The following is a 13,269-nucleotide window of genomic DNA, read 5'->3' on the forward strand; positions in this document are numbered from 1 at the left end:
TGTTTTTGAGGTATAAAAGTTCCTGAAAACTTGAAAGGCAAAAGTATAGCCACTCACCTGTCACATGGGATTGCTGTGAGTCAGAATCGACTCGATGGCACCCAGCAACAACAGCAACACCTTTTAAAAAGGAATAAGAGGTAACTTAGATCATTTGAAATTAGAAAAATATTCCATTTGCAATGACCTACAACAATCCCAGATATTAAAAAGCTGGATTTTGAATTGTTCTAGACTCTGTTTCTAGCTTAAAATCTGTACTGTCCTTACCTGCCTATCACTGTAAGTGGAGTAGCTAGCAGGTGCCTCTGTGAGGAGTTAAGTTTTTCTAGGATATTTGGAAAAGGGCACTTTGATAAGGAGTAAGAAATGAAATTTTTGTCTTATCTAAGGTAAGGTTTTGATTGTGCCCTAAAAGACATTCCTATGAAGGAAGCAGTAATTGCTTATAAGTTTTCATGTAAACTTATAGTCATTTTTGGCCTGGGGGGGGTACATTAAATAATTATTGAGCAAAAAAATTGTTTTGGTGGCCCTGTGCTGGTGCTGAAGGAAAGAGATAGAATGGTTCTTAGCCACTAAGATTTTTTAACATAGAAGGACAAATAACTACACTATGTAACAAGTAGATAAATTTGGACCTGTAGACATGTTTAATTTGGTTTTGCTAATTTGTTTTCTAAATTTTTTTAAATTGGAACACCTTTCGATGGGACTTACGCTTTTCAAACCCAAACCAAACCCACTGCCATCAAGTTGATTCTGACTCATAGCAACCCTGTAGGACACAGTAGAACTGCTCCATAGGGTTTCCAAGGCCATAAATCTTTATGAACACAGACTGCCACATCTTTCTCCTGTGCAGCGGCTGGTGGGTTTGAACCGTCACCCTTTCAATTAGCAGCCAAGCACTTAACCACTCCACCACCAGGGCTCCAGTGTGCTTTTCTCAGTACATTGTAATTATCCTGTCTACAATAATCACCCTACGTGCCATGCTCATTCATATTACCTGCCTGAACCCTGAAGGCATTGGGTATTTGCATCAGTTTGGAATATGGGTTGGATTGTAATAGTAGAATGAGGGATAAAAGGAACTGAAATAAACCCAGACAACGGAATCTCAAGGTATATTCAGACATACAGAACCTAAAATACCCAGAAGAAAGAACATAAAATCATATTTATTCATTTTGTATGAATAACCAAACCAAACCTATCGCCATCAAGTCGATTCCTACTCCTGGTGACCCTATAGGACAGAGTAGAATTGCACCATAGGGTTTCTAAGGCTGTAAATCTTACGGAAGCACACTAACACAGCTTTGCCCTACAGAGTACCAGGTGGGTTCAAACCACCGATTTTTCTGTTAGAAGCCAAGCAATTTAACTACTGTGCCACCAGGGCATTTTTGTATTAATAGGCATGCTTATTTTTATTTAAAAATCATGTTTGATTTACATGTGTTTTGAATGTGTATTCTGGTGGAAAATATAATTTCTTCTAGAAGGAGTTAATGTCAGTTTTCTTTACTTAATTTGCTACCTTCAACTTTTTACCTTCCATCTGGGCCATGGCTTTCTAAATGATACAGTGATGTTTCAGCTTGCAGTATCTAACTCAAGTAACCCTAAGAAGTTCTTGAAAATTCTTGCATAATTAACGGTAACGTCTATAGTAACCTGTATTTCCAATAGAATATTTATTACATTAGAGATCTGCTGACTTTTAAACTCTGAGACTGTGCATCCCTACTTTATAGTCCTTGGTAGTATAACTATATTCTTTTATGAAGAAAACTCCATTAAAGATATTTCTAGAACTTCGTGAAAGCTTCAGTTCTTCTAATTAACTTAAGCTTTCTTTGGCTTTTTTATCTTTGACTTCTTAGTTTTGTGGAGCAGATCTTGAGCTTTGTTTAACTCAGAATGTTATTGAACAAGTATATGGTTTGCATGTGAACAAGTAGTATATGGTAGTATGTGGTTTGTATTGTATAACATAATATATATCATAAAATATACAAATCTTTTTTTTGTTTTTGAATCACAGTAATACAGTGTAATGAAAAATTCTGGTAAAAAGTAGCATTTTCATTAAATTAATGAGAAGCTTAAGCAAGCAAGTCCTTTTATTTTTTGGTTGATTTTAGATATAACAATAAAACAGGTTTCTTGATTGTTACACTGGTATCTAAAACATCTAAAGAAAGTTATATACATAGTTTTTTTAAGAAACAAATTTCTTAAATTGACTCTTCTTTCTACTCATCTCATTTTTTTATTGCACTACTACCTTTTTTCTTGACTCCTTTGCCTCGAAAATCGTTATCTTAGATGTATTTTTTTTCTTTTTAACTGCTCCCATAACCCATTCTCCCATCATATGTAATTACAGCACTAGGTTTCTTTGTTTAGTCTTACCTTTTTTTTCTGTCTGTAGGAACTGCCCTTATATTAACCAATGTCAATTGCTAATGACTTGGATGCTATATGCAATGTAACTAACATTTAGAAATTTCTGGACCAAGATCATAAAAATTGTGTGTGCAATTTTTTTTTTTTTTTTGATCAGGAAGAAATAAGCTAGGGAAGGCATCTTCGTTTTGACAGCCCCAGCCTCATCTGCTCAGATTTTTAAGGCCCAGAAAAATGTCATTGCTGTGTTGTTGTTGGCTGTTGTCAATTCTGATTCATAATGACCCCCATGTGACAGAGTAGAACTGTCTCCATAGGGTTTTCTTTGCTGTAATCTTTACAGGAGCAGATTACCAGGTTTTTCTCCTACAAAGCCACTGGGTGAGTTTGAACCACCAACCTTTTGATTAGCAGCTGAGTGCTTAACCATTGTGCCACTAGGGCTTCTTGAAAAATGTCATAGAAGTACATTTTTTTTCCTAGAATGTTGAACAAAATGTTTCAGATAAATACTTGTTTTGGTTTGTATAGTTGACAAAAACCAGCTCCAACTGTTTTAAACCTTAAGAGAAATTACTGGCCAATGGAACTGAAAAGTCCAGGGATAGGCTAGATTTCAGGTGACACTGGAGCCAGCTGCTTAGGAACTGTCAGCAAGTACTAGAGTCCCGCCATCTTTCAGCTGTGCCTTATGCAATTTTGGCTTCATCCTCAGACTACACATGGTGGCCCAGAAGCCCCAGGTCCACTCCTTCTGGTAGCAAAAACTACCCAGTCACAGTCTCAAATCTCACATGCTCATTCCATACCATCTAAAGGAGGAGCGAGTGTCTTCATCCGCTAGCTGCCATGAAATTCTCTTTGGGTAAGAGTATGGGAACTGTTAATTGTCTTAAGCTCATCAGAATCCATCACTGGAGCAAGACGTAAGTTCAATCCTATACAAACCGCATAGCTGTGACTGGGGGCAGGGTGGTTTTCCAAAACATATATGGAGATTGTTCTTAGAAGAAGGTGAATGAATGATAGGCAGTAAATCATAGATGTTTACTAAAATGTTTAGCTGTTACTTACCAAACCAAACCCGTTGCCATTGAGTCAATTCTGACCCCTAGCAACCCTATAGGCCTAAGCTCTTAACCACTGTACCACCAGGGCTCCATTACTACTAAGCTTTTAATCAAAACATGTTTGTGATCTAGTAGGTCTAGGGTGAGGTTTGTGCATGTATATGTTAAAAAAGTTTCTCAGGTAGTTCTGTTCCACACCTGTGGTTGATGGCATTATCATTTAATCCTTATAATTGAAATAAAAAATAATTCTCAATTATGCTAGGTACATTTCTGCCTCCAGAGGGCACTGTTTCTTTAACAAGCAAAGGAAGAATTAATTACTTTGTGTATAAACTGAATCTTTTAAAGTTTAATTTAGGAATGAGTTGACATGTTCCTGATCTTTTGGTGAGATCTTAAGAATTGAGGTATTTGGAGTTGGAGTGTAGAACTCCCCAGGAAGTCCAAAACTAATTTCCTTAGCAGTTTCTAAATCACAATTAGTATTCTTCTGTTAGAACTGTCTTACTAAATAATTCAGTATATCCTTGTGTTTAAAAAGGAGCCTTGGTGGCACAGCGGTTAAGAGCTCAACTGCTAATCAAAATGTCGGCAGTTCGAATCCACCAGCTGCTTATTGGAAACCTGTGAGGCAGTTCTACTCAGTCCTATAGGGTCACTATGAGTTGGAATGGACTTGACAGCAATGAATTTGGTTTGTGTGTGTGCGTGTAATTGCAGAAAAAGTTTCAGTGGAAGTTTTTCTGTCTTTTCTTTCTTCCTTTCTCTCCTTCTTTCCTTAAAAAAAAAAAATGTAGTGAGTCAGGTTATGTGACTGTAAGGATCAAAGCCACATATATTTTCTAATAATTATGTGTCTAGATTATAAAATAAGCAGAGTCCTTAGTCCCTAGAAAAGTCCTTTCAAATGTTGACTTTAAAACATGTTCATGTCCTGAAATGTTGTCTGAAATTTTTTCCGTACAACAGAACTGCTGACTCCCTGACCTGCTATAGCCTGTGGAAAGCATTAATAAAACTTTTGAAAATATACTAAATACCCTTTCCCAACATTTTTATAGAGAAAATTTTATCTCAACAGCTTATGGGAAAAGTGGAACCCTGTCTTAGTGTCACCCCACAAAAGCAGACCATTTAGCAAAGTTATAAATAGCAAAACAACAAAAAGGAATAAATAGGTTTTTTCCCTTTATTCTTGCTTAGCTCCTTTTCTGAAAAATTAGTGTTTTGTGAATCACTTTGTCACTGGACATGAAATCCAGAAAGCATATAATTATAATTAGTTCATTTGGCTATAATGTGAATGGTTTCATCATCATCGTTTTAATAATTTTTCTTCCTTCAGATAAAAATAGTATTTTGTTTTCCCTCATGACTTCAAAATTTTTTAACTATTTTGTCCTTTCCACTACCTCAACTTTTGGTTGATGTTTTAATTGTCCTATATTGCTTTAAAAAATCTAGGAAAATGTAAAATAACACCTTCTTTACTTTCTTTTATAAAATTCTGTATAGCAAAAAAGGGAAGAAGCCTACCATTGACTTTAAAGCTAGATTTAAGTTAAAATCTAAAAGAAAAGCCATTTAAAAAATTTGTTTTCACCAAGTACTTTAGCTCTGTGAGTCTGGAGGAGAGGAATCTCTTGAAACTGGCTTTTTAAATTTTGTTGTGCATATTTTTCCCTTCTTGTGTACATTGGGAGCATCCCATAAAGCAAGGGAATCATAGTTTGAGTGTAGATAGGAAATATGGCAGGGGATAGGAACAGCCAGACTCTCTCATTTTTTTTTTGTCCTGGTAATAAAAGGGAAGTGGAGGTTGTGTGTTTATGGAATGAGTATGCAGTTCTGAGCCTCAAGCCCCCCTTATCCAGCTGCCTTCTGGAATTGCTGTGTAGCTTCGATTCTATAGTGACCTATATCCATCTGCTTAGATTCAATAAAGGTAGTGAGACATGGACTAGGGCAGGCTGATTATGAATAGTGGGACAAAATATAAAATGGTAAATAAAGCTTCATATATTGCTGTCAGAAATTGGCATAAAGTGGTATCCCTGAGATGTAGTCCTGTAGCACGTAAGCGTTTGCCATTTTGGGAATCTTTCCCTAATATTGTAAGGGAGTTTTAAGAAAGGTATGTGTTATTGCCATGGCAAATATTAAATATGATCCCATTTTCCAGTTGCTATTGTTTCATTTAAAAAAAAATCATTGTGTGAATGATTAATATTCTTTGTTTTTCTCTTTTACATGCAAATAACTTCAGTAAGTTAAGCTAACTTGGGCGATTTGGATGGGTTAACATTCTGATATACTAATGGCTTCCATACAGCTCACTTAATAAACATTTGTTGAATATTACTAAGGACTCAACACCAGTGTTACTGTAGTTGGGTACTGACAAGTCTTTTTTGACTCATAGCGACCCCACGTGAAAGCGTAGAACTGCCTCATAGGATTTTCTTGGCTATAATCTTTATGTAAACATATCACCACATTTTTCTCCCAGAGAGCCACTGGATGGGTTCGAACTGCCAACCATTTGGTTAGCAGCCAGGCACTTAACCGTTGAGCCACCAGGTTCCTTCTAACACTAGTAGGTGTAAGAAAATTAACATTTTGACCACCTACTGGGTGCCAAGTACTTTTAAGTAGTTTACATTAATTATAGAACTTTGGGTAATGCTCACTGCAGCCCCATGAGATGGAGATGATGGTTTTCATCTCAAAAATGAGAAAACTAGGATTTACAAAAGTGAAATAACTTGCTCGAGATATAAAGATAAGTGAAATAGTAAAAATAAAACCCCTTCTCATTTTCTCAAACTCCTTCCTATTTTTCTGTTAAGTAAACTGAAGTACTACTGGTCCATATTCCTTATGGGCCATTTCTTCATTATTCATTATTGAAAATGTCCACAAATTCCTTGACACATCTCTCATTGAGAGGTGAGGGTCTATATCCCCTCTCCTTGAATCTGGGCAAGTTTTTGACTGCTCTGACTATTTAATAGAGTACAGCAGAAATAATGTGAGACTTCTGAGGTCAGGTCATAAGAGGCAGTATAGCTATTTTTTTTACCTTCTTGTCCCAGGCATGGAACACACACTCTTGGAGCCCTGTTCTGCCATGTAAGAAGTCCAGTTACCACTGGTAGCCACCATTCTGTGAGGAAGCCAAGCCACATGGGCTACATTTAGGCTCCCTAGTTGGCAATTCTGGTTTCTCAGTCATCCCATCCCAGGTGCCAGACATGCTAGTGAAGAAGCCTGCAGATGATTCTAACCCTAGCTGTTGAGTTATTCCCAGACTTGGAGTTATCCTATCTGAGGACCTAGATATTGTGGAACAAATAACAGTTATCCCCAATGTTCCCTGTCTGCATTCCTGACACGCAGAACCTGTGAGCATAATAAAATGCTAGTTGTTTTAAGCCACTAAGTTTTAGGGGAGTTTGTTACTGAACAGTGGTGACTGGAACAACAACAACAAAAAAAAAAAGGCCAAAAACCATACCCGTTAACCATCAAGTCAATTCTGACTCATATGGACCCTATAGGACAGGGTAGAACTGCCCCATAGAGTTCCCAGGGAGCGCCTGGTGGATTTGAAATGTTGACCTTTTGGTTAGCAGCCGTAGAACTTAACCACTACACCGCTAGAGTTTCCAGTGACTGGAGCAGGAAGTGTAATAAACACTTCTTCCTAGGTTCCTGTTTTTCCATATCATCAGCTAGCATTTCCTCAGTGAAACCTTCTTTCCACCCCACACAGCTTCTCTCTTTTTGCTCTACATTTATTACACATACAGTCAATGCTATATGTGGTAGTATTTAGTCATTCTGTTTTGTTTTATTATAACTTCTATCCCAGTTAGATTATAAACGTCTTCAAGGCAGGAACAGTTTCTTTTATTCATTCAACAAATACTCATCTACTGCCTACTATGTGCATTTTTAGGTGCAGTGTTTTCTAGGTACTGGGAATACATTGGTGAATAAAAACAGACACAAAATTCCTTGAGCTTACTTTTTAGTGGGCATTTTGTACCTACGTTACTCAAGAGTGTCTAATTTATAGTGGCTGATATACTACAATTGATAAAAACTAATGTTAAGCTTCTCAATCTGAGGATTTTTCTGAGATTTGCATTGCATTAGAAATTTTAATGGAGAGAGACTAATAGCTTAAGTTGCTGTAAGTAACATTATTTTGAGTCAGAACTCATTTTGCTGATGCTATATGTTGACAGCCGCTCCTCGAAATAAAGATGTGGTAGTCTGCTTCCATAAAGATGACAGCCTTGGAAACCCTATGGGGCAGTTCTGTTCTGTCCTCTAGGGTTGCTGTGAGTCAGAATCGACTTGCCTGCAACGGATTTGTTTTTTTTTTTAAATGTGTCATTAAATAATATTTCAGTTGGTACTATTAACCCTAACTTATCTTAAATTCCTGTGTTATCTGAAGATGTGTTTATTTTTACTTTCTTTCGTAGTTTAGGAGAGACACTGCTGAAAGTTTTTATTGTTTGTGTTAGACTTGAGTGCAGAGGGAAAAAAATTTTACTTAAAATTCCTGTTCGAATCCTACTATGAAGGCAGCATGTACATGGAAAGAGTCTACTGATAGTTGGTTTTCCTCAGCCCATGTGGCAGTGAGTAGAAATAAATGGTGGAACAGTGTGAAAATTAGAGAGGGGGGCCAAAAAAGCATTAAAATGTAAAAATGTTACATTTACATTATACATCTTTACCTTCTCCTATATACGACTCTTATTTTGAAAATTTCTTGAAGCACACAAACCAAATACCTGTTAAGGGTTCCTGATTATATTTTTTAAATTCCAACTCAAATAACATCCCCTCAGCAAAGCTTTTTTAACATATCAAATGAGTATTAATTATTCCCTCCTTTGTTTACTCAGGATGCTTTGTTAAATCTCTAATATAACATTAATCATGTTTTGTTATACTGTATCTATCCCTGAATTGTGAGACCTTGCAGCGGGGGAAGTGCTTTGCTCCTCTGAGTGTCTTTATAGTACTTTTACTCAGAGATATAAATTGTATATTAGGTTAAATTGTATTTGAATGTGATATGTAACTAATAATGACAGTCGTACTTAAGTCTCTTCTTAGTCAAGGGAAACGTCTAAATACGTTATTAGTTTTGCCAGACATACCACATTGCCACCCACGATCAAATTAAATCTAGCTCTCGAGCTCCACTAGCCAGGATTTCAAGTTGTCCACCCTCTTTAAAGTGGTACAGAGAATCCCAGGGCTTGTGCAGTTTTAAAAAACCAGAGGGAAAAGTAGAGATCTTTCTAATTTTAATTTCCAAGATGCTCACTATGCAACGCTATGTAATCCTTTCAAAGAAAACCATAGGCATGGGAATCACTTGCTTTGGTTTTCAAGGCCACAATGACCAGCCTTCAGTACCCCAGAATCCCTCAGTCCATTCCATCAGAGTGCTGCTGCCTGAGTTGAGTGAAAACCATTTCTTCTTCTTCTCTTTTGTTGAGATAGAAGTTTAGGTTCTTGATTTGAGATTTTTCTTCTTAATATAAGCATGTGTAGCTATAAATTTCCCTCTAAGTGCTGCTTTCATTGTATCCTATAAGTTTGTGTTTTTGTTTTCATTTATCTCAAAGTATTTTCTCATTTCTCTTGTGATTTCTACCTTGACCCATTGGTTATTTAGGAGTGTGTTGTTTAATATCCACATATTTGTGAATTTCCAAAATTTTTTTCTGTTACTGATTTTTAATTTCATTCCATTGTGGTCAGAGAACATAACTTGTTTGATTTCAGTCCTTTTAAGTCTTGTTTAATGACTTAACATATGCTCTATTCTGGACAATATCTCATGTGCACTTGAGAAGAATGAGTATTCTGCTGTTGTTGAGTGGAGTTTTCCATAGCTGTCTGTAAGGTCTAGTTGGCTTATAGTGTTGTTCAAGTCTTTTGTTTCTTCTGCCTGTTCATATCTGTTGTTAAACCCCTCCAGTGATTTTTTTACTGTTGTTATTGTACTTTTCAATTCTAGAATTTCTATTTGGTTCTTTTTTACAATTTTTATGTCTTTATATACCCTATTTGATATCAGTCTCATATTTTCCTTTTGCCGTTTAGACATGGTTACCTTTAATTCTTTGAATATATTTTAAATGGTTGATTCACAATCTTTGTCTTGTAAGTCCAACCTCTGAGCTTCCTCAGGGACAGCTTCTAGTTATTGATTTTTTTTTTTTTTCCCTGTGTATGGGTCATACATTCTTCTTTGCATGTTTTGTAATTTTTTGTTGTTGAAAACTGGACGTTGTAAATAATCTAATGTGGCACCTATGAAAGTCAGATTCCCTCCCCTCCCCAGAGTTTGTTACTTTTCCTGTTTGGAGATTTTTCTGAACTAATTCTGTAAATTCTGTATACTTGGTTAGGTTAAGGTCAGCTAATGACTGGACATAGATTTCCTTAAACAGCTGCAACCAATACATCCCCCAGTCTTTGCCCAGGTGCTCTGTATTGGGATGTGCCTTTGGCACTCAGCCAGCCAATTGACAACTCTTGCCTTAGCCTTCACTTCTTGCTTGCACAGAGATTCAAGGTCAGCCAGAGGTGACAGAGATTCAAGGTCAGCCAGAGGTGACAGCGTAGGGCCATCACAGATCTTTCCTGAACAGATACATAGCCCTAAGAATGTACATGGCCTTGTAGATTACCAGGAATATGAGCTTTTCAAAGCCCCTGTGGATATCTCAGGAGCGCTGGTGATGCAGTGGTTAAGAGCTCGACTGCTAAGCAAAAGGTTGGCAGTTCGAATCCACCAGTTGTTCCTTAGAAACCCTATGGGACAGTTCTACTCTGTCCTATAGGGTCACTATGAGTCGAAATTGACTCGATGGCAACAGATATGGACGTCTCAAGGTCCTTAAATGACACAAACAGTTTGTTCTTGGTTACTAACCTAAAAGTTGACAGTTCACACCGATGCAGCGGTGCCATAGAAAACAGGCCTGGCAATCTGCTTTCTGAGAGATTCAAAACTCAAAATTCCGCTGCTATTGAGTCGATTCTGACTCATAGCGACCCTATAGTTTACAGCCAGGAAAACCCTATGGAGCAGTTCTACTCAGTAACCCGTGGAGTCACTATGAGTTGGAATCTAATCAACAGGACTGTGTTTGGTTTTTTGGTTTTATGGACGTCTCATTCCCCAGCTTTTCTTTTTAAGCTTTTTGGTTATCTTATTGTTTGTACCAACTTTTATCCACTGCCTGAGGCAGCTCCAAAGTTAAAGAACCCCATTCTGCCTCCTTTGGTGGTGGCCAAGTTGCTGGTTTTCACCATAATCGTGGGATGTTGATTCTTCAAGGGCACCACAGAGCTGGAGCGGGAGGGCAGGGATGGAAATGGGGCACATTAAAATGCCGCAGTGCTCATTTTTCTTACTGCGATTCAGCTGTTTTTGTTTTGAATAAGTGCTGTCCGGATTGCTGCAGTTTTTTTATTAATTTCTAGAGTTCTGAAAAAGGTGGTTTTGACAATTTTTGCCAGTTTTCTTGTTGCTTTTATAGAGGACAGAATGTTTGGAGATCTTTACTCTGCCATTTTTGCTGACATTACTCCCATAATTTTTTTTGTCCTCCTCAGAGACATTAACCATCAATTTTTTGCCTCTTCAACTCAAAGCACCATCAATTATTCCATTCCTCCTGTGACAGTCCAGCTTAATCCCCCCAGTGAGTCAAAGAATGGAGAGGAAAATCTTCTGCATTCTTGACAGCTTCAGTTTTTTTACTTCTCTTTCTCCTAAGGGTTTTCTTAGAGTTGTGAAAACAAGTCAGGGATTAATATCTCACAAATTATCTTACCATATAAACAAAAAAAGATGTGGCTGCTAACCGAAATGTTGGTGGTTTGAACCCATTCAGCAGCTCCACGGGAGAAACACCTGGCAATCTGCTTCCATAAAGATTAAAAACCTGATGCCGTCAGGTCGATTATTCTGACTCATAGTTACTATGAGCTATGAATCTATAAAGATTACAGCCAAGTAAACCCTATAGGGCAGTTTTACACTTGTCACATGGGGTCACTGTGAGTCGAAATTGACTCAACGGCACCCAACAACTGCAAAGTTAGAAAAGAAAAGAAAAAAAATGTGATGGCTAGTCAAGTAGAGTATTGCCAGCAGAAAGCAAAACAACTAAGGCACCAAAAAAAAAAAAAAGCCATTTTCCTGGAATTGTAATAAATGGTTAAAATACTAAAAGAGAAATATAAAAAAAAATTAGAATTTAAGAAAATTTATTTTATTACCTGCTTCTGTAATTTAATTGTTTCTTATTTTTTGCTCCGTTATTTTGTCCTGTTAGGATGCCCGACATGCAGCGGAAGGAGAAATATATACCAAACTTAACCAAAAAATTGATGAATTTGTCCAGCTTGCTGATTATGACTGGACAATGTCTGAGCCAGATGGAAGAGCTAGTGGCTATTTAATGGATCTTATTAATTTTTTGAGAAGCATCTTTCAAGTGTTCACTCATTTACCTGTAAGTATAAAGAAATTTCAAAATACTATTTTACAATTTTACTTTCTGAAGTATATTTCAGAATTCAATTTTAGCTGGAGGTTTAGTTATTTAAAGCAACTTCCTAATTCGCATTTCCTTTTCCATTATTAGAAATCACCTTGTGAAAAATCATAACATAGTCAATTATTTTAGAAGCTTTAATTTATTTTACTTTTTAACCAAAATAAGTACAACCCTCTTTCCACCAAAAACAAACCAAAACAAAACCCTGAAAGTGGCAATATAGTCTTAAATAGAATTAAACTCTAATAGTATGCAGTAATGTTTCCAGTTGGAAAAGGCCAAGAAATTATTGGGCATTTTTAGGAAACGAGGAGCATTATTCTGCTCTGGTGTATAGTCACGGTACATCTGTACTGTCAACAGCCTGTTGATGATACGTTTTTAAAAAATAATAAAGCAGGGACATTTGGCTGTGGATAGGCTGAAACATGGGGTTCTTCACATGAGAAATGCAAAGACCAAAGAAATCACAGTGGGATGAATATGCTTTTATTAGGCGTATTCAGAAATAATAAAACTACAGCTAAAATGTAAATGGAGTAGTTTTTGTACAAATAAAACAGAAATTCTTTTGACGTTTTTTCCCCAAGATGAGATATAGCTGAACATAGAAATAAAGTATTTAATCTAGAACCTATCCAGTTGCCTGCAGATCTCTTCATTCTGTACTCTGTCCCCATCAGGAATTCCTCCAAAGGGTTGGTTAGAATATTTGAGGGAAGATGTTGCTAAAAAAAATAAATGGAAGATTTTCTTAAAGAGATTTCCCTAGTGGATCTGTGCCAAACAGCTTTTAGCAGCTTAACCAGGGATGACATTGTATTCCTAACTGTAGTCCTTAAATTGAAAAGGTTTACCTGTGTATTTATTTCAACTAGTTTCTAAGGAATTGCTTCTTATATAGTATGTACTAAATAATTGTTTAATTAATTTGAATTCACTTTCTCTGTATAAATCTCCATGCTTCTAGCCCAAAGCAGTGCTTGAGAATAAACCATGCACATGCGTGCACATTCATGAAGACGTACATGTACACACACATACATTGTGTTTTTTATGTTGCAATTTTATATGTTTTATGTGCTTCACAGGGTGGTGTAATATGATAGGACTTTTGTGCATAAATGGGGTAGGGTTAGGAGAGGCTATTATGCTAGAAATGTTTGAGG

The 13,269-nt window shown here is 36.7% G+C and overlaps 1 protein-coding gene across 2 annotated transcripts in view; it reads left to right on the top strand.

Moving 5' to 3' along the window:
* The window catches only part of EXOC6 (exocyst complex component 6), a 217,991-nt gene that overhangs the window by 116,197 nt on the left and 88,525 nt on the right, over window positions 1–13,269 (top strand). For both annotated transcript variants that reach the window (XM_049856026.1, XM_049856027.1), the window contains exon 18: window positions 11,876–12,055. In XM_049856026.1, coding sequence (XP_049711983.1) covers window positions 11,876–12,055 — 180 coding nt within the window. The remainder of the gene's footprint in view (window positions 1–11,875; window positions 12,056–13,269) is intronic.

The sequence above is a fragment of the Elephas maximus genome, chromosome 16 (genome assembly GCF_024166365.1).
Source record: "Elephas maximus indicus isolate mEleMax1 chromosome 16, mEleMax1 primary haplotype, whole genome shotgun sequence".
NCBI lineage: Eukaryota > Metazoa > Chordata > Mammalia > Proboscidea > Elephantidae > Elephas > Elephas maximus.